The sequence below is a fragment of the Gorilla gorilla genome, chromosome 7 (genome assembly GCF_029281585.2).
Source record: "Gorilla gorilla gorilla isolate KB3781 chromosome 7, NHGRI_mGorGor1-v2.1_pri, whole genome shotgun sequence".
Lineage (NCBI taxonomy): Eukaryota > Metazoa > Chordata > Mammalia > Primates > Hominidae > Gorilla > Gorilla gorilla.
Genome location: NC_073231.2, coordinates 83,647,197 through 83,670,371, shown reverse-complemented (window position 1 = coordinate 83,670,371; position 23,175 = coordinate 83,647,197). Strand labels below are relative to the sequence as shown.

General features: G+C 43.8%; 1 protein-coding gene and 1 long non-coding RNA gene across 4 annotated transcripts; one reads left to right on the top strand and one right to left on the bottom strand.

Annotated features, from left to right (window-relative positions):
* Positions 1-249: 249 nt before the first annotated feature.
* LOC129524199 (uncharacterized) lies at positions 250-5,692 on the bottom strand. Its single transcript, XR_008667917.2, has 3 exons — positions 5,633-5,692; positions 2,291-3,143; positions 250-2,177 (listed from the first exon to the last, which is right to left on the bottom strand). It is a non-coding gene; the product is annotated as an uncharacterized lncRNA (long non-coding RNA).
* Positions 1,910-22,544, top strand: PLPBP (pyridoxal phosphate binding protein). Of its 3 annotated transcripts, none has more exons than XM_004046887.5 (8): positions 1,970-2,122; positions 4,893-5,000; positions 5,078-5,113; positions 5,647-5,722; positions 15,528-15,662; positions 18,117-18,259; positions 18,696-18,794; positions 20,743-22,544. In XM_004046887.5, the coding sequence occupies exons 1-8, from the start codon at positions 2,024-2,026 to the stop codon at positions 20,872-20,874; spliced, it is 828 nt and encodes a 275-aa protein (XP_004046935.4). In that variant the 5' UTR covers positions 1,970-2,023; the 3' UTR covers positions 20,875-22,544. The 3 variants fall into 3 exon arrangements, with proteins under 3 accessions (XP_030869818.1, XP_004046935.4, XP_063565423.1); XM_063709353.1 differs by lacking the exon at positions 1,970-2,122 and adding an exon at positions 3,122-3,370; XM_031013958.3 differs by lacking the exons at positions 15,528-15,662; positions 18,117-18,259; positions 18,696-18,794; positions 20,743-22,544 and adding an exon at positions 5,847-7,140 and having other exon boundaries at positions 1,910-2,122.
* Positions 22,545-23,175: the final 631 nt, after the last annotated feature.

The window sequence follows — 23,175 nt, the reverse complement described above, 5'->3', positions numbered from 1 at the left end:
GACCCAACACCTGGATTATACATTCCCTAGATCTGTGAGGTATTTATGGTTTTAAAATGTTTTCCAAATAGCACATTATTTGAAGTGTTTCATCTCACCCAATCCTTCCTCTACACATCCCATCACCATGATCCCCTCTGTCCTTCCCATCACTCACTGCTGGCTCACTCCTTCCCACCTGTGTCTCTACAGCAAGCATCTATTATGCTCACACCACAAAGAGCCATTCTGGTCATTTTAAATTTTTTTATCATTTTGGTTGGAGTACAGATGTATCAAGTCTAGAGACATTTTATCTGAACACAATTACTCCTAATGTTGGCAGTCCTAGTTTGCAGATAACCCAGTTAATGTGTACCAGGGTAAATGACCAGAGACTTCCCAAAAAGAAGTCCCTTACTTTAAGGATCTGAGGTTCTGCCTAATGTGATTTTCCCAGAGCAGAAGATGTGAAATTCCATCTCTGTTCCTGGGAGTCTGGGGAAAAACTGTGAGAGGAGAGAGTAAGAATATTGCCCCTTCTTTCTGGAAAGCTCTAATAAACCCCATCACCTCAAGACAAGACCACCTGAAGAACAAACATTAGCCATTTCTCTAATATAATAGCATCCCACTTCATTAAGTTGAATTAATGTTTGAGAAACTTTCAACAGAAATTGCAGCCAAGAGTGCTTTCCTTAACAAAATTGATCTCCTTCTCCTTGCCCATAGCACCTACAATTTCATCACCTGACTATGTAGCATTCTGTGTTATTCTTTGTATGGCCTGGCTCCTCATCAAGTTTATAACCATATTGCCCACAGAAGGGGACTCAAGAATCAAACTCAGGGCGTTGTGGTGCCCGTTTGTAGTCCCAGCTATTCTGTGAGGCGGAGGTGGGAGGATTGCTTGGGCCCAGGAGTCCCAGATAATCTGGGCAACATAGTGAGACCCCATCTCAAAAAAAGAATCTAACTGAATGTGCTGAGCTCCTGCTAGACCATCTAAAGCTGCCTGTGGGCTGGGCGTGGTGGCTCGCACCTGCAGTCCCAGCTACTGGGGAGGCTGAGGCAGGAGAATCGCTTGAACCCGGGAGGTGGAAGTTGCAGTGAGCCCAGATCGGGCCACCGCACTCCAGCCTGGGTGACAGAGCGAGACTGTCTCAATAATAATAATAGTAATAATCATGCTGCCTGTGTCCCCTGATGAGACAGCACTGGCCGCAGGTGGCCGCTAACCTCTCGAAATAGGGATGGCACGAATTGAGGCATATGCAAGTCAACACTACACCGGGTTTCAGAAACATACGATTTTCAAAGGAATTAAAATATCGCATTTAGTTTTTCTATTGATTGCATGTTGAAATCTTACTTTGGATATATTGGATTAAAGTATATCATTAAAATTTTTAAACTATGTGCCTATGAGAAACTTCCAAATTACACAGTTGGATGGCGTTATATTTCTCTTGGACAGCAGTGGTCTGAAAGATGACAAAAATCACGATACGTTTGAATCACGCCGTGTCTTTAGGGAAAAGAAGAAAGAAGAGTTTCCTTTCGTATCGCTTAGGGGTTCCTCGCAAGAACCATCTGACAGAGAAAAGCCCTGGCTCCCGCCCCAGTGGCTTCTAATTCTGGTCCCCGCGCCCAGAAAGCCGGGAACGGGCAAGCCTGGAAAGGCGTTTTGAAAGGGAACAGGATCCCCCGAGTATAGGATGCGTTTTTGCCTCACAAAAGTCCCTTGGGGGTGGGGGGGACGGCAGCGGCTGAGGCGCAGGAAAGAGGAGAACACACGGGGAGTGGCCCTTGGAACCAGGCGCGCAAAACCTCAGCCCCTAGGCTCCATTTCCAGGTTCGCGGGTGACCTTCCCAAGATGGCCGCCGCCTGGGGGCGGGCCTCCGCGCTGCCCAGGTGTTGATTGGGTGAGACGACTCAATGGTGAGCAATGATTGGTTCACACGGCGCAAGCTGGGCGGAACCGGAAGATGGTGTGAGCCGCGGGCTGCCGGGGGCCTGGGGCTCGGCGTCGGTCCCCGGGGGATGTGGAGAGCTGGCAGCATGTCGGCCGAGCTGGGAGTCGGGTGCGCATTGCGGGCGGTGAACGAGCGCGTGCAGCAGGCTGTGGCGCGGCGGCCGCGGGTGAGGAAGGAGGCTGCGTGGGGACGGTGGGCGGCCGCCTTGGGAAGAGGGACACCTGCGTGGGAATGGGTCGTCACGGTGACGCAGAGGGGTCTCCCAGAGAGGCGGGACCGGTCGGCCGCCTAGGGCCACCGAAAGGCTAGCGAAGGGTTTCCCCAGCCTCCTTACCTTGAGTCTGTTAGGTTTTCTGGAGATTGGCTTCGTTGGAGCAGAGGGTACCGCTACCTCGGGAAAATGACTTAGTGCCCAGGTGTCGTGGCCACTTGCGCACCGCGTCGTTTCGGGGTCGATAGCCTTGGCGGATGCGAGGGGGGCCAGGCCTGTGCCCACGGACGGTAAGGGGAGACGGGGGTACAAGAGCACCCCGCGGAGGCCAGAGACGCCCGAGATCGCGTGTGTGGCAGCGTCTCACCTGCTAAGTGCCCAAGAAATGCCAGTGCCGCCCGGAGGCCGAGGTGAGGGTGGACTGGCCGGACTTCGCTGGCATCAGAGCGGCACTTGTTTATGGGGCAGGAGGGAGCAGTCCAATCCCAAGCCGGTTAAGGGGAGCTTTCGTCTTTTGTGTATATATATATTACATCCTCTTGGACTTTGATTAGACCAAGAATCAAAATCTGCCCACCTCAGTGCAAGTTTAAGCTGAATGGTGTGGAATGAGACGGACCTTAACAGAGAGGTCACAGGTTTCTCTGATCGAGCATTTATGCTGGCTGAAGACAAGACCTGTATTATAGTCTTTCCTTGACTATTCCTTAGACGTTACCTTGAACAAGTCAGGTAACTATTCCGGCCCTCAGCTCTGAAAGCTCTGAGATCTCTTCTGATGTTAATATTCTGTGATTCTCGGTGATTCTCCAAGAAAAATCTAGGGCTTCCCCTAATAAACATCACCTTGGAGGTTCTGTCAGGGAAACTCTCAGGCAGATGGGCTGCCTGTTCGGGTAACTCTCTGGAAAGCGTCAGTCATCAGCATACTCCCAGTAGTCACGACTTGGACTCAAACGAGGCTGGTTACGCATCGCTGTGGAAGGAAGGAAGAGGAGACATTTTTCTAATTGATCTGACTCCGTCACGTCCTTGAGAACACTGTGATTCTGTGAAAACTTCAGGGGATGATGGATACAAGAAGACTGAATCGTGCAAGGATAAATGAATCTCTTCTCTTACTGTTTCTATGTGGATTGGGTGGCAGCAGAACGCATAGAACCCCTGCTCTTTGTATAGTGGTCGTGAGAGGATGTCACATAGGTCTGATCCTGAATCCAGAATTTTTTGTGTCGCAGCCTTAATTCTGCCACTGGTTCTTTTCTTTCTTTCTTTTTTTTTTTTTTTTTTTTCGTTGTTTTGTTTTGTTTTGTTTTGTTTGAGACGGAGTCTCGTTCTGTCGCCCAGGCTGGAGTGCAGTGGCACGATCTTGGCTCACCGCAACCTCCACCTCCCGGGTTCACACAGTTCTCCTGCCTCAGCCTCCTGAGTAGCTGGGATTACAGGCACACACCACCACACCTGGCTAATTTTTTGTGTATTTTTAGTAGAGACAGGGTTTCATTATGTTGGCCAGACTGTTGTTTTTTGTTTTATTTTGAGACGGAGTCTCACTCTGTCACCCAGGCTGGAGTGCAATGGCACAGCCTCAGCTCACTGCAACCTCCGCCTCCCGGATTCAAGCAATTCTCCTGCCTTAGCTTCCCAAGTAGCTCGGATTACAGATGCCCACCACCACACCTGGCTAAGTTTTAGTATTTTAATAGAGATGGGGTTTCACCTTTTGGCCAGGCTGGTCTCGAACTCCTAACTTCAGGTGATCCACCCACCTCGGCCTCCCAAAGTGCAGGGATTACAGGCATGTGGCTCACCTGGCCATGCCACTGGTTCTTAATTCACAGATTGAACAATCAATTACTTAGTTACCTAAGTGGGCCACTTTTAGAGTAAATGGGGCAGTGTTATTATGGTGTAATGATACACCAGGACTAGAATGAGTCACCAAACTGCTAACGTTTGGGTTTCAGAAGCCAGAAGTGACCTCTCTTTTACTTAGAGTGCAGCCTTCTATTAATGAAGTGATTCTTAAGCCTCTAACATTAGTATGTCTTAGAGTCATCTGGAGAGATTGTTAAAAAGGAAATTCTCCGCTGGGCACAGTGGCTCATGCATGTAATCCCAGCACTTTGGGAGGCCGAGGCGGGCAGATCACCTGAGGTCGGGAGTTCAAGACCAGCCTGACCAACATGGGGAAACCCTGTCTCTACTAAAAATACAGAATTAGTCAGGCATGGTGATGCATGCCTGTAATCCCAGCTACTCAGGAGGCTGAGGCAGGAGAATTGCTTGATCACTTGAACCCAGGAGGCAGAGGTTGCGGTGAGCCGAGACGGCACCATTGCACTCCAGCCTGGGCAACAAGAGTGAAACTCTGTCTCAAAAAAAAAGGAAATTCTCACCCAGGTGATGCCGATGCAGTTGGTCAAAGACCACACTTACAGGAAATACTGCTTTAACTTGCCCGGCTCTCCTGAGAGAGACATTTCTTCTGCTAAATATTGACATCACTAACATTGATGCATAGATTGAGATACCATGCGCCTAAAAAACATTTGATCATGATCACCACTATTTGATATTGATCTACCTACAGTGTTGAAAAAATGGATCTTACCTAATGCCAAGTTGAGATCAATGCCTGTGTATCCTACAGGATCTATCCTATGGGATTCATTGGGGTACTGTTCCCAAACATTCACTCATATGGCTCTTTCCCTCTTGGCAGGATCTCCCAGCCATCCAGCCCCGGCTAGTGGCGGTCAGCAAAACTAAACCTGCAGACATGGTGATCGAGGCCTATGGACATGGGCAGCGCACTTTTGGCGAGAACTACGTAAGAGCCCTTTCCTGAAGCCCTTTGGAAGCATCATGATTGCCAGGCTTCTGACTTGTTCTGTTTTGACCTTTTAGGTTCAGGAACTGCTAGAAAAAGCATCAAATCCCAAAGTAAGTAGATAGCTGAATTCTTTAATTTGTATCTAAATCTTGGCTCTTTAGTTGAAAATTAGACCCATCCTGGTGGTTGAGTTGTACAGCAGTTTTAGGGTGGTTGACTTTAGATTGGGCCAGGGATAGAAATGTCAGCTTCCACCTTGAGCCCCAAGTAATTCTCAGCTAGATTTTTCTCTTTGTTCAGACTGTCATTTTCTCCTTGGTGGCTGTTTGGAAATGGTGGTTTCAGGAGCTTGCTGTAATCTTGGATCTTTTCAAGATTTGAAAGCTTAAATCAGTTCATCCCAGATGGGCAATATCTGAAAGATGGAGGGAATTGAAGGGAACAAGGAAGGAAAACAGAACAGAAGCCTTAGATTTTTCTCTATACTTTTACCTCATTAGGAGGCCGGGTGAAGATCGTGATAGTCTATTACATTTAAGGAACAGAGAGTGGATGTGAAAGGTGACAGGGAGTGCACGAGGTGTTTGAGCCAGCAAGGCCTCTATAAAATCTGAGTTACACATGGTTACCTTTTTCCCCTCAGATTCTGTCTTTGTGTCCTGAGATCAAATGGCACTTCATTGGCCACCTACAGAAACAAAATGTCAACAAATTGATGGGTAAGATAAAATTAAATATGAAAACAAAATTGTTGTCATTGTATTGCTTCTACTACCCTTTGTGGAAGAGAGAGCAACTTTTAGAATAGCCCCAATTCACCATTTGTTTTTGGAATTTCTTTAGGAAAGTCTGAGTTCTTAATAAAAAGAGAAAACATCATGCCAAGAACAGAATGAATTCACCATTTTCTGGGTTACATATACTTGGAAACCTACCCAACCTCATGTTTATTATTATTTGGTGGTCTTTCAGAAAAATTATAAAGAATTGTAGCCCACAAATTTTTTTAACTAGCAAAAGAGACATTTCTGTTCTTTTTCCTTTAAATAAAAGGCTACAGTAAATAAAATACAATACAGTAAAGTAAGTATAGTAAAGTAAAATTAAGAATTATAGTAAAGTAGGCCAGGCGCGGTGGCTGACACCTATAATCCCAGCACCATGGGAGGCCGAGGCAGGCAGATCACCTGAGGTCAGGAGTTCAAGACCAGCCTGGCCAACATGGTGAAACCCCAACTCTATTAAAAATGCAAAAAAATAGCTGGGCGTGGTGTTGCATGCCTGTCAAGTCCCAGCTACACAGGAGGCTGACGCAGGAGAATCGCATGAACCCGGGAGGCAGAGGTTGCAGTGATCCAAGATCACGCCACTGCACTCCAGACTAGGTAACAGAGCAAGACTTCGTCTCAAAAAAAAAAAAAAAAAAAAAGAACAAGAATCATGGTAAAATAAAATTAAGAAAGACATGGAGATCTTGAGTAACTGAACTTATTTCCCTTAAGGTATAAAAATTTAAATAACCTGTATATATTTTGTAACAGCTTTATTAGGGGGGTAATTGACTTACAATACATTGCACATATTTAAAGTATAGAATTCGATGAGTATTGATGTATGTTTGCACCTGTGAAACCATCACAACAAACAGTGAGCATATCTATCACCCCCAAAAGTTTCCTCCTGTCCCTTGGTAATCCCTCTCTTACCTGTCCCACTTCTCTTCCTCAAGAACCACTTACCTGCTTTTGTCACTGTTAATGTACGTGAGTTTACATTTTTTAGAGTTTTATCCAAAGGGAATCATGAAGTATGTACTCTCTTTTTGTCTGACTTCTTTCATTCAGTGTAGTGATTCATCATGTTCATACCTGTATCAAAGGTTCAATTCTTTTTATCATTCAGTAGTATTCCATTGTATATTACAATTTGTTTATCCATTCACCTGTTGGTGAATGTTGGGTTGCTTCTGATTTTTGACTGTTGCAAATAAGTTGCCATGAATATTTGTGTACGAGCCTTTGTATGGATATATTTCCCTTTTTCTTGGAATAAATATGTAGGAATAGAATGGCTGAATCACAAGTTAAGTGTTATGTTTAACTTTTTATAACTGCAATAAAACAAACATAAAATTTACTGTCTTGATCTTTTATTTATTTATTTATTTATTTTTAATTGTTTTTTTTTGAGACGGAGTCTCACTCTGTCGCCCAAGCTGGAGTGCAGTGGCGTGATCTCGGCTCACTGCAAGCTCCACCTCCTGGGTTCACGCCATTCTCCTGCCTCAGCCTCCCGAGTAGCTGGGACTACAGGCTCCTGCCACGACACCCGGCTAGTTTTTTGTATTTTTAGTAGAGACGGGGTTTCACCGTGTTAGCCAGGGTGGTCTCAATCTCCTGACCTCGTGATCCGCCAGCCTCAGCCTCCCAAAGTGCTGGGATTACAGGCGTGAGCCGCTACACCCAGCCTGTCTTTATCGTTTTTAAGCATACAGTTCAGTGGCATTTTGTAGTCACATTGTTGTGTGACCATCACCATCATATATCCACAGAATTCTTTTCATCTTGCAGAACAAACTCTGTACCCATTATGTATGTTTAACTTTTTAAGAAACTACCAAACTTTTCCAAAGTAGTTGTGCCATTTTACATTTCCACCTGCAGTGTTCAAGTTCCTCCACATCCTTGCCAACACTTAGTATGGTCAGTCTTTTAAAATTGTAGCCATTTTTTTTTTTTTTTCTTTTTGAGATGGAGTCTCACTCTGTCGCCCAGGCTGGAGTGCAATGGTGCAATCTCGGCTCACTGCAACCTCCGCCTCCCAGGTTCAAGTGATTCTCCTGCCTCAGCCTCCCAAGTAGCTGGGATTACAGGCACACACCACCACACCCGGCTAATTTTTTTGTATTTTAGTAGAGATGGGGTTTCACTGTGTTGCCCAGGCTGGTCTCGAACTCCTGAGCTCAGGCAATCTGCCCGCCTCAGCCTCCCAAAGTGCTGGGATTACAGGTGTGAGTCACCGCATCCACCCCAATTTTAGCCATTCTAATAGGTATATGGTAGTGTCCTTTCATTTCCCTAATGCCTAGTAATGTTGAACTTTTCATGTTTGCCATCTGTTTATCTTCTTTGGTGAAGTATCTATTAAAAGTCTTTTGCCCATTTTCTAATGGGATTATTTTCTTACTGTTGAGACAAGAGAGTTCTTTACATATTCCAGATATGAGTTCTTTATCAGATAAGTGCTTTGCACGTATTTTTCCTCAGTCTATGGCTTGTCTTTTGAAAAGTGAAACTTTTTAATTGGAATAAGCCCAGTTTATCAGTTGTGGGTTTTTTGTTTTGTTTTGTTTTTAAAGAATGTGCTTTTGCCATCGTGTCTAAGAAATCTTTCCCTATCTTAAAGTCACAAAGATTTTCTCCTATGTTTTCTTCTGGCAGCTTTATGGTCTTAGGTCTTATTAGGGTTCATGATCCATTTTGAGTTAATTTTTGTATATGGTACAAGATATGGATCCAAGTTCATTTCTTTGCACATGAATATCCAGTTGTTCCAGAACTGTTAGAAAGGCTATCCTTTTTCCATAGCACTGCCTTTGCATTTTTGTCAAAAATCAGATATCCTTTGATGTATTTCTGGACTATCTGTTGGTAGTGATCTCCTCTGTTAGTGAGTGATGTATTTGTCTACCTTTATACCAGTAGCTTGCTACTTTGATTTACTGGAGCTTTATAATAATTATTGAAATCAGGTACTGTTAACCTCCAACTTTGTTCTTTTTCAAAGTTATTTTAGCTATTGTGGGTCTTCTACATTTCCATATAAACCAGCTTTTCAATTTCTACAAGAATAAAAGAAAAGCCTGCTGGTTTGTATTGTATCTTAGATTAACTGGGGAACATTTTGACACATAAAAATATTGACTCTCTTAACACATTAACAAGGTATACCTTAGTACTTATTTATATCTTTAATTTCTCTCAGTAATATTTTATAGTTTTCATTGTATAGATTTTCCACATCTTTTCTCAGATTTATTCCAAAGTTTTTATATTTTTTATGCTATTGTAAATGTATTTTTCTATTTCAACTTCTGATTTTTGCTAGTACAGGTTATAAGCATCCCAATTTCAAATTTCTGAAAATCAAAATGCTCCAAAGTCTGAAACTTTTAAGCACTGACATGACACTTAAAAGAAATGCTCATTGGAGCCAGGCATGACAGTTCATGCCTATAATCCCAGCACTTTGGGAGGCTGAGGCAAGCAGATCTTTTGAGCCCAAGAGTTCGAGACCAGCCTGGGCAACATGGTGAGACCCTGTCTCTACAAATAGTACCAAACAATTAGCTGGGTGTGCTGGCACACACCTGTGGTCCCAGCTACTTGGAAGGCCAAGGTGACAGGATCACTTGAGCCCAGGAGGTTGAGGCTGCAGTGAGCCGAGATCTCACCACTGCACTCCAGCATGGGTGACAGAATAATACCTTGTCTCAAAACAAAACAAAAAAAAAGGCCGGGCGCGGTGGCTTACGCCTGTAATCCCAGCACTTTGGGAGGCCGTGGCGGGTCGATCACGAGGTCAGGAGATCAAGACCATCCTGGCTGACACAGAGAAACCCCGTCTCTGCTAAAAATACAAAAAATTAGCCGGGCGTGGTGGCAGGCACCTGTAGTCCCAGCTACTCAGGAGGCTGAGGCAGGAGAATGGCGTGAACCCGGGAGATGGAGCTTGCAGTGAGCCGAGATCGTGCCACTGGACTCCAGCCTGGGGGATAGCAAGACTCCGTCTCAAAAAAAAAAAAGAAAGAAAAGAAATGTTAATTGGGCCAGAGGCAGTTGCTTATGCTTGTAAGCCCAGCACTTTGGGAAGTCAAGGCAGGAGGATCATTTGAGCCTAGGAGTTCAAGACCAGCCTGAGCAACGTGTCAAAACCCCGTCTCTACAAAAAATAATAAAATTAGTCAGATATGATGGCTCGAAGCTGTAGTCCCAACTACTCAGGAGGCTGAGGTGGAAGGATTGCTTGAGCCTGGGAGGTCGAGGCTGCAGTGAGCCGTGATTGTACCACTGCCCTCTCTCAAAAAGATTTTGGATTTCAGATTTTCAGATTAGAGATGCTCAACTGGTTAAGTATATGCAAATATTTCAAAATCTGAAAAAATCCCAAATCTGAAATGGAAACATTTCTGGTCCCAAACATTTCATATAAGGGATACTCTACCTGTATATAGAAATATACTTGATTTTTGTATGTTGATCTTGTATCCTGCAACCTTGCTAAAATTACTTATGTTCTAGTTGCTTTTTTGTAGATTCCATTGAATTTTCCACATAAATAATCATGTCATCTATGAGTAAAGACAGTTTACTTCTTTGTATATTTCCCTATTTACTTCTTTATGAATAGAAGTGCTGAGAGTGGGCACATAAGGAGGAATTTCCCTTCTAATTTTAGTTTGCTGAGAGATTTTATCAAGAATAGATGCTGAATTTTGTCAGATGCATTTAATGTATCAAAGTGATCATATGGTTTTTTAGTTTGTTAACATGTTGAATCACATTTATTGATTTTTTTTTTTTTTTTTTTTGAGATGGAGTCTCACTCTGTCACCCAGGCTGGAGTGTAGTGGCGTGATCCCGGCTCACTGCAACCTCCACCGCCCGAGTTCAAGCGATTCTCCTGCCTCAGCCTTCCGAGTAGCTAGGATTACAGGCACATGCCACCACACCTGGCTAATTTTTTACGTTTTTAGTAGAGACAAGGTTTCATCATATTGGCCAGGCTGGTCTCGAACTCCTGACCTTGTGATCCACCTGCCTCAGCCTCCCAAAGTGCTAGGATTGCAGGCGTGAGCCACCATGCCCGGCCTATTGATTTTCAAATGTTAAACCAACCCTGCAGTCCTAGGATAAATCCTACTTGAAGGCTGGGTCTCTATTAATCTTATTATATGTCATATAAACAAAATAACTGTGTTATGGGATTTATAACTATGTAAAAGCAAAATGCATGACAACAATAACAGAAGGGGATAAACAGAAGTACACTATTGTAAAGTTCTTAAACTGTGTGAAGTAGTGTTAACACACCTTGAAGGTGGACTGTTGTAAGTTAAACCCCAAAGCAACCAATAAAATAACACAATAAAGAGTTATAGCTTATAAGTCAACAAAGGAGATATATTGGACTCAAAAAATGTGAAATGGTATCTCCTTATAGTTTTGATTTTCTTTTTTCTTTTTTTTTTTTTTTTTGAGACGGAGTCTCACTCTGTTGCCCAGGCTGGAGTGCAGTGGTGCGATCTCAGCTTTCTGCAACCTCCGCTTCCCAGATTCAAGCAATTCTTCTGCCTCAGCCTCCCGAGTAGCTGGGACTACAGGCGCCCGCCACCACGCCCAGCTAATGTTTTTGTATTTTTAGTAGAGATGCAGTGTCACCATCTTGGCTAGGCTGGTCTCAAACTCCAGACCTCATGATCCGCCTGCCTTGGCCTCCCAAAGTGCTGGGATTACAGGCGTGAGTCACCGCGCCAGGTGGTTTTGATTTTCATTAATAACGAATGATGTTGAGCATCTCTTCATGGGCTTATTGGCCATTTTTATGTCTTCTTTGGAAAAATATCTAGTCAGTCCTCTGCATGTTTTTTAAATTGAGTTGTCTTTTCATTATTGAGTTGTAAATTCCAGCTAGATTAAATAATCTAACTTGAAAATAAAAGCTATAAAAGTATTAGAATAAAATGCAGGAAAATATTTTTATTTTCTTGGGCTTTTCTAAGCAAGACATAAAATCTGGAAACCATAAAAAAAACAACTAGGCCAGGCACAGTGGCTCACACCTGTAAATCTAGCACTTTGGGAGGCCAAGGCAGGTGGATCACTTGAGCCCAAGAGTTTAAGACCAGCCTGGGTAACATGGCAAAACCCTGTCTCCACTAAAAATACAAAAAATTAGCTAGGCGTACTGGTGTGTGTCTGTGGTCCCAGCTACCTGGGAGGCTGAGGTAGGACAATCACCTGAGTCCAAGAGGTTAAGCCTGCAGTGAGCTGTGATTGTGCCACTGCACTCCAGCCTGGATGACAGAGGAGACCTTATCTAATAATAATAATATTAATAATTATAATAAATTTTAAAAGAACAACTAGCAGATTTGATCACACAAAAATTAAAGCTTTCTGCATGTCAAAGCAAAAGGGAGGCACAGAGTGGAAGAAAAATAATATTTTTGAAAAGGGAAGAGGTTAATATCCAGAATACATAAAGAGCTACAAATCTTTTTGTTTAATCTATAGGGAAAAAAATAGGCAAAAACTGGGGCAATTTATAAGGGGTAAAAATACAAAAGGCCAGTAATCAAATGAAAAATATTCATCCTCAGAGAAATACAAAATCACTAATCAGATTTGTAAAAAATCAAAAAGACTGCTAAGATCCAGTGTTTTGAGGGAGTGAGTAAATGAGTACTCCTTCGTCTTACCAGGAGATTCTAAAACCGTAGAGTCTTGGAAAAACATAAAGATTCCACCAAAAAACTATTATAACTGAAAAACAACTTCAGTAACATTGCAGGATACAAAATAAATATACAAAAATCAGTAGCATTTCTATATGCCAACAGTGAATGATCTGGAAAAGAAATCAGGAAAGTAATCCCATTTACAATAGCTACAAATGAAATACCTAAGAATAAACTTCACCAAAGAAGTGAAAGATTTCTACAATGAAAACTATAAAACACTGATGCAAGAATTTGAAGAGGACATGAAAAAATGGAAAGATATTCCATGCTCATGAATTGGAAAAATCAGTATTGTCAAAATGTCCTTATTGCCCAAAGCAATCTACAGATTCAGTGCAGTCCCTATCAGAATACTAGTGACATTCTTCACAGAAATAGAAAAACACAATCCTGAAATTTATATGGAACCACAAAAGACCCATAATAGCCAAAGCCATCCTGAGCAAAAAGAACAAAGCTGGAGGAATCACATTACCTGACTTCAAATTATACTGTAGAGCTATAGTAACCAAAACTAGCATAAAAACAGACACATAGACCAATGGAACAGAATAGAGAACTCAGAAATAAATTCGTACATCTACAGAGAACTTATTTTTAACAGAAGTGCCAAGAACATACATTGGGAAAAGGACAATCTCTTCAATAAATGCTGCTGGGAAAACTGGATATCCATATGCAGAAGAATAAAACTAGACTCCTATCTCTCACCATGTACAAAAATCAAATCAAAATAGATTAAAGACTTAAATCTAAATCCAACACGTGAAACTACTAAAAGAAAACATTGGGGAAACTCTCCAAGACATTAGTCTGGACAAATTTTGTTTGTTTGTTTGTTTGTTTTGAGACAGGGTCTCACTCTGCACCCAGACTGGAATGCAGTGGCATGATCTCGGCTCACTGCAACCTCCACCTCCTGGGTTCAAGCGATTCTCCTGCCTCAGCCTCCCAAGTAGCTGGGATTACAGGCACGCCCCACCATGCTGGCTAATTTTTGTATTTTTGCCATGGGGTTTCACCATGTTGGCCAGGCTGGTCTCGAATTCCTGACCTCAGGTGATCCACCCACCTCAGCCTCCCAAGGTGCTGGGATCGCAGGTGTGAGCCACTGCACCCGGCCGTGTTAGAAATACATAAAGGTGATGGGAGGAGGGAGCGGGGAAGGAGCCAGCAGGCATAGAAGGGGCAGGAAAGCCTAACAGAACTGTTGTTTTAGTGCCATTTTCCCTTCTGGATGATCCATTATACTCATTCAACCTCACAGCTCAATTCATTTCCATAAAGGCTTCTTGAGGCCAGATGCAGTGACTCACACCAGTAATCCCAACACTTTGGGAGGCCAAGGTGGGAGGATCACTTGAAGCCAAATACATATATGTATATTTCTTTCTTTTTTAGTCTTTCTAGTCTTGCTCTGTCACCCAGGCTGGAGTGCAGTGGCGTGATCCCGGCTCACTGCAACCTCTGCCTCCCAGATTCAAGGAATTCTCCTACCTCAGCCTCCCGAGTAGCTGGGATTACAGGCATGTGCCACCCGGCCTGGCTAATTTTTTTTGTATTTTTAATAGAGACAGGGTTTCACCATGTTGGCCAAACGGATCTCAAACTCCTGGCCTCAAGTGATTCGACCACCTCGGCCTCCCCAAGTGCTGGGATTACAGGCGTGAGCCACAATGCCCAGCCACCTCTGGCTAATTTTTTTATTTTTTGGTAGAGACAGGGTTTCACTGTGTTGGACAGGCTGGTCTTGAACTCCTGGCCTCAGGTGATCTGCCCTCCTCAGCCTCCCAAAGTGTGGGGATTACAGGTGTGAGCCACTGCACCCGACCTTGACAAAGATTGCTTGAGTAAATACTCCAAAAGCACAGGCAACCAAAGCAAAAATGGACAAATGGGATCACATCGAGTTAAAAAGCTCTTGCAGGCTGGGCACAGTGGCTCACGCCTGTAATCCCAGCACTTTGGGAGGCCAAGGCCAGCAGATCACGAGGTAAGGAGTTCAAGAACAGCCTGGCCAACATGGCAAAACCCCATCTCTACCAACAATACAAAAATTAGTGAGGTGTAGTGGTGGGCGCCTGTAATCTCAGCTACTTGGGAGGCTGAGGCAGAAGAATAGCTTGAACCCAGGAGGCAGAGGTTGCAGTGAGCCAAGATTGTGCCACTGCACTCTAGCCTGGGCGACAGAGCGAGACTCTGTCTCCAAAAGAAAACAAGCTCTTTCAGAGCAAAGGAAACAACAAAGTGAAGAGACAACTCAGAATGGGAGAAAATATTTGCAAACTGCCCATCTGAAATACTTGTACATAGCACCAAGTTCTATATCCAAGCTTTGTTTTTGTAATAAAAAATAAGAAACAATCTAATATCCATTAACAAGAGGAATAGTTATGTAAACTGTGATAATCTGTCCTGTGGATTGCTGCAGTTTTTTAGTAGAGATGGGGTTTCACCATGTTGGCCAGGCTGGTGTCAAACTCCTGACCTCAGGTGATCCACCCACCTGGGATTACAAGTGTGAGCCACCGCACCTGGCCAGTGTTAGGGTCATTGTGATGTCCTTGTTGGATAAGAATACCCTCATCCCAGAAAGTTGAAGAATGTGGTGATATGCTGGGGAAGCATCTTGGCTTCCACTGGTCATCCTTTCTTCATTGTCATCCTGACCTGTTTCTCTCAGTTTGAACTGAGACATAGATCAAGCCTTTTACTAGGAATCTGTCCGTTACCAGCTTCTTGAAGCGTATGGATGTATATGCTGCCTGATCATGTATGTCAGCTTTTCCCTTATTTACCTTTGCTGATCAGCCAGGGATGGTCTGACATTTGAATTTGTATCTAGTAAAACTGTCACATACGTCTTCTTAGAGGAACTGAGATTTAACTGTGTTTTTCTTTTCCTGGCATATTTTTTCCTCTAACAAGTCAGAGATTTGTTGCATGTTACTTGCTGCAATAGAGCAAATAAGGAATACTACTTTGCCTCTGTCTCATTACAGCTGTCCCCAATCTCTTCATGCTGGAAACAGTGGATTCTGTGAAGTTGGCAGACAAAGTGAACAGTTCCTGGCAGAAAAAAGGTTCTCCTGAAAGGTTAAAGGTTATGGTCCAGATTAACACCAGCGGAGAAGAGAGTAAGTAACCAGGCCTGAATTGTAGATTTTTCTTCCTTTAGGATAGTTGAAGCTTAGGGAGAATGGGTGGGCCCAAGTGTCTGATGGATAAGGTTATAGAAACAAATCACAGGATCACAGGCCTCTAAGTTGGCTGTTTTATGTGTGATCTAGGTAGCATAATGACATGCAAAGCAGTCTATGTATCATTCTTTACTACATCATGGTTCATTATATCTTAATTTTAGGGGAAGAAGAATGGATGGGGAGTTCAAGAAGGGGATTGTGACTTCGTTTTGTATTTTTGTTTTTTTTTGAGATGGAGTCTTGCTATGTCGCCCAGCCTGGAGTGCAATGGTGCGATCTCGGCTCACTACAACCTCCGCCTCCCGGGTTGAAGCAATTCTCCCACCTCAGCCTCCCAAGTAGCTGGGACTACAGGCGTGCACCACCACACCTGGCTAATTTTTGTATTTGTAATAGAGATGGGGTTTCACCATATTGGCCAGACTGCTCTCGAGCTCATGACCTCTCAAGTGATCCGCCCATCTCGGCCTCCCAAAGTGCTGGGATTACAGGCGTGAGCCACCATGCTCAGCGTTTTGTTTTTGTTTTTTTTTTTTTTTTTTTGAGACAGAGCCTCACTCTGTCGCCAGGCTGGAGTGCAGTGGCACGATCTCAGCTCACTGCAACCTCCGCCTCCTGGGTTCAAGCGATTCTCCTGCCTCAGCCTCCCGAGTAGCTGGGATTACAGGCACGCGCTACCACGCCCAGCTAATATTTGTATTTTTAGTAGAGACGGAGTTTCGCCATATTGGTCAGGCTGGTCTTGAACTCCTGACCTCAGGTGATCCACCCACCTCAGCCTCCCAAAGTGCTGAGATTAAAGACATGAGCCACTGCACCCGGCCTGGGATTGTGTCTTTCATCTGGAAACCCCCAAAGGTCACCATCACTCCTACAAGGAGTATTTTAAATTTTTAAGACCTAAGAGTATATAAATACTCTTAGATCTTAAAAAAATTACTTGATGTTGCATTGGGAGAGAATGGAAGATAATTACTGTGAGTGGGCCAGGTGCGGTGGCTTACACCTGTAATCCCAGCACTTGGGAAGGCTGAGGCAGGTGGATCACCTGAGGTCAGAAATTCGATACCAGCCTAGCCAACATGATGAAACTTCATCTCTACCATACATACAAAAATTAGCCAGGCATGGTGGTGTGCGCCCATAGCACCAGCTGCTCGGGATGCTGAGGCAGGAGGATCCCTTGAACCCAGGAGGTGAATATTGCAGTGATCCGAGATCGTGCCACTGCACTCCAGCCTGGGCGACAGAGTTAGACTCCATCTCAAAAAAAAAAAAAAAAAATTACAGTGAGCACCAGTCAATGAATATCTTTATGGGGCTTGGATTAACAGTGTAACATAGTGTGAATAGAAGCATGGGCTTTGAAATCAGACAGACCTTGGGTTTCAGCTACACTACTTTCCAGTATTGTAACCTTGGATAAGTTACCTAATCTCTCTGTACTTCAGCTTCCTTTTCTGGCAATGGTATCATGAGAATGCTTACTTCAGAGGGTGTGGTTAGGACTGAATATGATAATCCAGGCAACGTTGTTAGCACAGAACCCTACACATGTTGTTAGCTATTCGTTAAGAATAAATGTATACAGATCAGGCATTTGATTGCAACCATCAAAGCACCAGTATTCACCAAATCTTAGTATTCAGGAACACAGTAGAGGCATCTGTTTTCTAGATAACGTCCTAGAGTCAGACTACCTGGGTTTAAATCCCAATTATCAATAGAAATCTGAAATCAACTATAGGTCAAGTCTTTATTGTATCATTTCTTGATAATTAGCTATAATATGCCCTATTTAAAGACTGAAGTAAATGTTACTAGTATCTCCGCCTAATAAATGGGGGCAAGACAATATCAATAGCTCTTATAACTGTATAACAAATAATTGCTTGCTGCAGATTTCTCTTCCAGTTGTTAATTAGAAAGTTCAGTTAAACTTTGCTAATATATAGCCAAAAATATTTAACATGTACTTTATTCTAAATTTTTTGCAACTCCATTAAATTAATAAAACTATAAAAATTCTTGATTTAGAAAAGTAATTCTCAGGTTCATCTGGCATTTTGGCAATGCAAATCTTCCTGGTATCCCAAAAAAGCAAGATTTTTTCTTTTCCATGTCTCCTAGCTGTTTTCAGCTGAAATCCTGAGATGGAGGAAAGAGAATCCAACTGATAGTTCTTTTCTTGAGAAATTTAGAACCTGACCAGAAGCAGAGCAACATAGAAAACCCCAAGTATAAAGTTACTCTTTAGGACTTGAGGCTCTTCCAAGAGGTTCTCTTGTTGGGGGTCACCTCTTCTGTCGTAAGGAAGGGAGGAAAATGGAGCCTTCCTCTGGCCATTTACCCTTGCAGTATACCTGTTTTCTGTTTCTTTTCGTGAAGGTAAACATGGCCTCCCACCTTCAGAGACCATAGCCATCGTGGAGCACATAAACGCCAAGTGTCCTAACCTGGAGTTTGTGGGGCTGATGACCATAGGAAGCTTTGGGCATGATCTTAGTCAAGGACCAAATCCAGACTTCCAGGTACTGGGGGGTCGGGGAGATTGCTCGTGTGCTAAAGAAGCAGGGTGCTGGAGTGCTATTGTAGGGCTGGCTGCAGTGGGGATTGCAGAGACATCCCAGACACTGCCTGTCGAGTGTTCTAGCCCTCTTTTGAACTCTTCTCAGAAGGAAAAGGGAAGAACAGGTTTCCAAAGCCCGACAAACCTTTATCAACTCAACTTGAACTTGGCTAAAATATAGTCTTTAGAGAATATGAGATTTCTTCCTCTCCAGTGACTAATAGTTTTCTCGAAAGTGGGATAGTTTGCAAAAAACCCTTTCAGTAACGTCTGGCAATTTTGACAGGCCTTGAAATCATAAGGAATACATAACCGTTGTCACAGAAGTTCAGATTCAGCCACTTTTGGGCATCGTTAGAGAAGGCAGGAGTAAAATAGGTGTCATCTCTTTCTGTCAGCTGTTATTGTCCCTCCGGGAGGAGCTGTGTAAAAAGCTGAACATCCCTGCTGACCAGGTTGAGCTGAGCATGGGCATGTCCGCGGATTTCCAGCATGCGGTGAGTGTCCTGCCAGTGGCCTGTCTGCCTCGAGGGGTGGGGGTAGGGGGTCTGAGAGGCTGACACAAGAGCAGACCTTTGCTGTAGAAGCCTTGGAAATGCCTTGGGATGGCAGTAAGGTACCCAGTGTCAGCTATTCCAGCATCTCCCATTCCCCATGCCCTTTCTTTTTTGAAAAGAGCCAGGTGCGGTGGCGCACGGCTGTAATCTCAGCATTTTGGGAGGCCGAGCCGGGCAGATCACGAGGTCAGGAGTTCGAGACCAGCCTGACCAACGTGGTGAAACCCCGTCTCTACTAAAAATACAAAAATTAGCTGGGCGTGGTGGCGCGCGCCTGTAATCCCAGCTACTCAGGAGGCTGAGGCAGGAGAATCTCTTGAACCCTGGAGGCAGAGATTGCAGTGAGCCGAGGTCGCGCCACTGCACTCCAGCCTGGCTGGCGACAGAGCGAGACTCCGTCTCAAAAAAAAAAAAAAAAGAAAGAAAGAAAAGAAATGTATAGAAATTATAGCCTGACATCTGAACTTTTAAAACAAAATATAATTCTGTAAGTGTAATCTAAAGGAAATAAGAAATTAATTATAAATATAATTTCATAAATTATAAACATAATTCCATAAGTGTAGTCTAAAGGAAAATAAGAAATTAAGCTATAATTTTTGGAAAGGCATTTCATTACATAAGTGCGTGGGCATGGCTGTATCACAGCAAATCACGATGAAGCAGCCTAAGGCTTCATGTTTGTTTTTTTTTTTTTGGAGACTGAGTCTCGCTCTATTGCCCAGGCCGGAGTGCAGTGGCACGATCTCAGCTCACTGTAACCTCCACCTCCCAGGTTCAAGCGATTCTCCTGCTTCAGCCTCCCAAGTAGCTGGGATTACAGGCGCCTGCCACAATGCCCAGCTAATTTTTGTATTTTTGGTTAAGACAGGGTTTCACCGTATTGGCCAGGCTGGTCTCGAACTCCTGACCTCAGGTAATCCACCCACCTAGGCCTCCCAAAGTGATGGGATTACAGGCATGAGCCACTGCACCCGTCCGAGGCTTAATCTTATGTGTAGATTCACCAACAATCTTATGTGTACATTAACAGCTGTAAATATCAACTGATACAGGTGTGCTAGATTGGCAACGCAAATACATGATTTTCTGAAATAGCAAATAACTTGATAAAGTTTCAAAAATCAAAATATAAACTTGCATTCCTGGAAAATTGTATTTCTTAAAACAGTGCAAAAATACATTGCATTGATAAGTAAAATGGAATTTGATCAGATAATTATAAGGATATTTTTTTCATCTACCTGACCGTGGCACATTGGAGAGGTAGGTGGGCTGTGCCGTGCGGCTGCGTCCCACACTGGACGTCTAATGTCCTTGACCCCCTCCTAGCTGAGTGCCAGCCACACTCCCCAACCACTGGAAATCCAGAGAAACCCAACTTGTTTCCTGTATATGCCCTCAGAGGCAATTTGACCTCTGAGGAGAACAATCATCCTGAAGCCATCTTCGGCTGTGTTATTATTCATAGAAGGCTCTGTATTTTTTTTTTTTTTTTTTTTTTTTGAGATGGAGTTTCGCTCTTGTTGCCCAGGCTGGAGTGCAATGGCGCAACCTCTGCTCACCGCAACCTCCGCCTCCTGGGTTCAAGCAATTCTCCTGCCTCAGCCTCCCGAGTAGCTGGGATTACAGGCATGCGCCACTATGCCCGGCTAATTTTGTATTTTTAATAGAGACAGGGTTTCTCCATGTTGGTCAGGCTGGTCTCGAACCCCCGATCTCGTGATCTGCCCACCTCGGCCTCCCAAAATGCTGGGATTACAGGCGTGAGCCACCGCGCCCCGTCCATAGAAGGCTCTTGAGAGCCAGAATGGGGGCACAGCTTCAGCACTGGCTCCATTTTATTATTTTAAATCTGGTCCTCGATACCTTCTCTTTTTTCCCACAGGTTGAAGTAGGATCTACAAATGTCCGAATAGGAAGCACGATTTTTGGAGAGCGGGATTACTCAAAGAAACCTGCCCTGGACAAGTGCGCAGCAGACGTGAAGGCCCCGCTGGAGGTGGCACAGGAGCACTGAGCCAGGGAATACTGAGAGCACTAACTATGCACTAACCTAGATTTTCATTTCGATATTCCCTGTGTCCCAGCGCAGTCCTGCTCTCCTGTGACCTGTGGAGAGCACTAATGATCACGTGTGTTGATGGAAACCATCTGTGCTTAGTCTCTGACATAGGAAGCTTGCTTCAGGCAGTGGCTTTGGATTGAGTTTGAGAAATTCAAACATTTCTGCAGAACAGATACCAAATCAATAGCTAGGAATCATGTTCAATATTGAATTCTGCCCAGGAGCATGAACTGATCCATGAATGCCTTTTCCAGGTTAAAATTTGGTCACTGATGCCTATAATCGTGGAATTCAGAGGGATTCCCCTTTTTCATCTCATTTTAATAGGAAATTCCTTATGGTTAACATCTCCCTACAAACTCCTACTACATCGTCTAAATTGCTGCTCTGGAATAAGGTGATTTCTGCCCCTAGATTCTTCCCTAACCAGTAGATACGTGAAGATATTCCCAACTGTGGAATGGCAGTATAGGTAGCTTCAGGAAATGGCTCAGGTTAATTCTCAAAACACAAATTGTTGCTGGCCAGGCATGGTGACTCATGCCTGTAATCCCAGCAATTTGGGAGACAGAGGCGGAAGGATCACCTGAGCCTAGGAGTTCAAGACCAGCCTCAGCAACAGCAGGAGCCCCCCCGTCTCTACAAAAAAGTTTAAAAATTAACTGGGCATGGTGGCTGAAGTGGAAGAGTGGAAGAATCACTTGAGCGCAGGAGTTTGAGGCTGCAGTGAGCTATGATTGCACCACTGTACTCCTGCCTTAAAAAAAAAAAAAAAAAATCCCAATAGTCCATGAAGGCTTTGATCTCATGGGGAGTTCTTCATAGATGCTGTCACATTTCTTAAAGCAACCTTTTAATATGCAGATAATACCCCCCAACTTTTTTAGAGACAGCCTGTCTCTTAAAAAAAAAATTAATTTGGTAGTGAGAGCTTGTGTCACTGCCACTCTGTTTTATCCCTGAAATTAAGGGATAACATAAGCAGGACTTGGGCCTTTCTGACATCATCCTGAAGAGACAGGACTTTGCGTTTTTCCTCTGGGACCTACAGTGACGAGAATTTAATGATTATCTCCTCCACTATAATCCTCTTTAGGGTGATTTTTTAAATCAAAACCCAGTGAATCTCATTACTCTCATTACTCCTAAGAAACGAAAGATTCCTTCAAAGCCTTTTCAGGCACATGGTTTCAACAAAGCCTGGCTTTGACATTCCTTGTCCTGAGGAGCACTTTCCAGGCATAGTTACAGCTTCCCCACTGTATTTACAAGCCAGAATTGTGCAACTCTTCTGGATCATTAATAAAGTAGCAAGATCCTCAAAAAACCCAAAAACACCATTCTCTAATAGTCATGACAAATGGCTTCAGTATGGCTTGTTTTTTATTTTCCAGATGGCTTTTTCTCTTATTTTTTGAAGCCCCAGTCTTTGATTTTACAGGTAACTTTCAAAACATGATGCTGCTGCCAAATGTACTTTTGTAAACTTAAACATTATGATTCCTGTATTATTTCAGTGAGAGCTACAGTGTGGTATTTCAGAGTCTATTAAATAAAAATGTGAGTTTGAATTATACCATCTGTGCCAATTACAAAGCAATTAAAAGATTTATTTTTTATGATCTGGTGTAGTGACTGAATATAACAGGTGGGGGCATTGGAACCGACAGGAAGCAGCTGTGCTGGTGCCTTGGCACTGTGCCAGCCTGACTTTGGAGGAGGGCTTCCCTGGGGTCACAGACGCAGCCAAAGCTACACCATGGGTGAGAGGGATTCTGAACTTCTAAGGGCAAGAAAAAGGACATTTCAAGAATTACAAAAATAGTTACCCCTCGCTGCAAGAGACTTTTGAATTGCCTCTAGATGGCGACATTGGCTAACCTGAGGGACAGCACTGGCTCTCCACTGTCAGTAGTTTACCTTATGAGGGACTCCTGGTTACTCAGTCTGGTGGAGGCCAGAGAGGACATGACTCTCTCAAGTGATAGTGTGACTTGCAGAGCCTCAGGGGTTCGATACCAGCCAGCCTGGGCAACACGGTGAAATCTTGTCTGTACCAAAAATACCCCCCCCAAAAATTAGCTGGGCATGGTGGCACATGCCTGTGGTCCCAGCTACTCCAGAGGCTGAGGTGGGAGGATCGCTTGAGCCTGGGAGGAAGAAGTCACAGTAAGCTGAGATCGCACCACTGCACTGCAGCCTGGGTGACAAGGTGAGACCCCATCTCAAAACAAAACAAAAACAGCGAATGAG

Excerpts from the sequence above, each read along its gene's own strand:
- PLPBP (XM_004046887.5), top strand. The coding sequence starts at position 2,024 with ATGTGGAGAGCTGGCAGCATGTCGGCCGAGCTGGGAGTCGGGTGCGCA. Across the intron at positions 5,114-5,646 it reads AAAAAGCATCAAATCCCAAA|ATTCTGTCTTTGTGTCCTGA; the intron begins GTAAGTAGATAG and ends TTTTCCCCTCAG. Across the intron at positions 18,795-20,742 it reads CCGCGGATTTCCAGCATGCG|GTTGAAGTAGGATCTACAAA; the intron begins GTGAGTGTCCTG and ends TTTTTCCCACAG.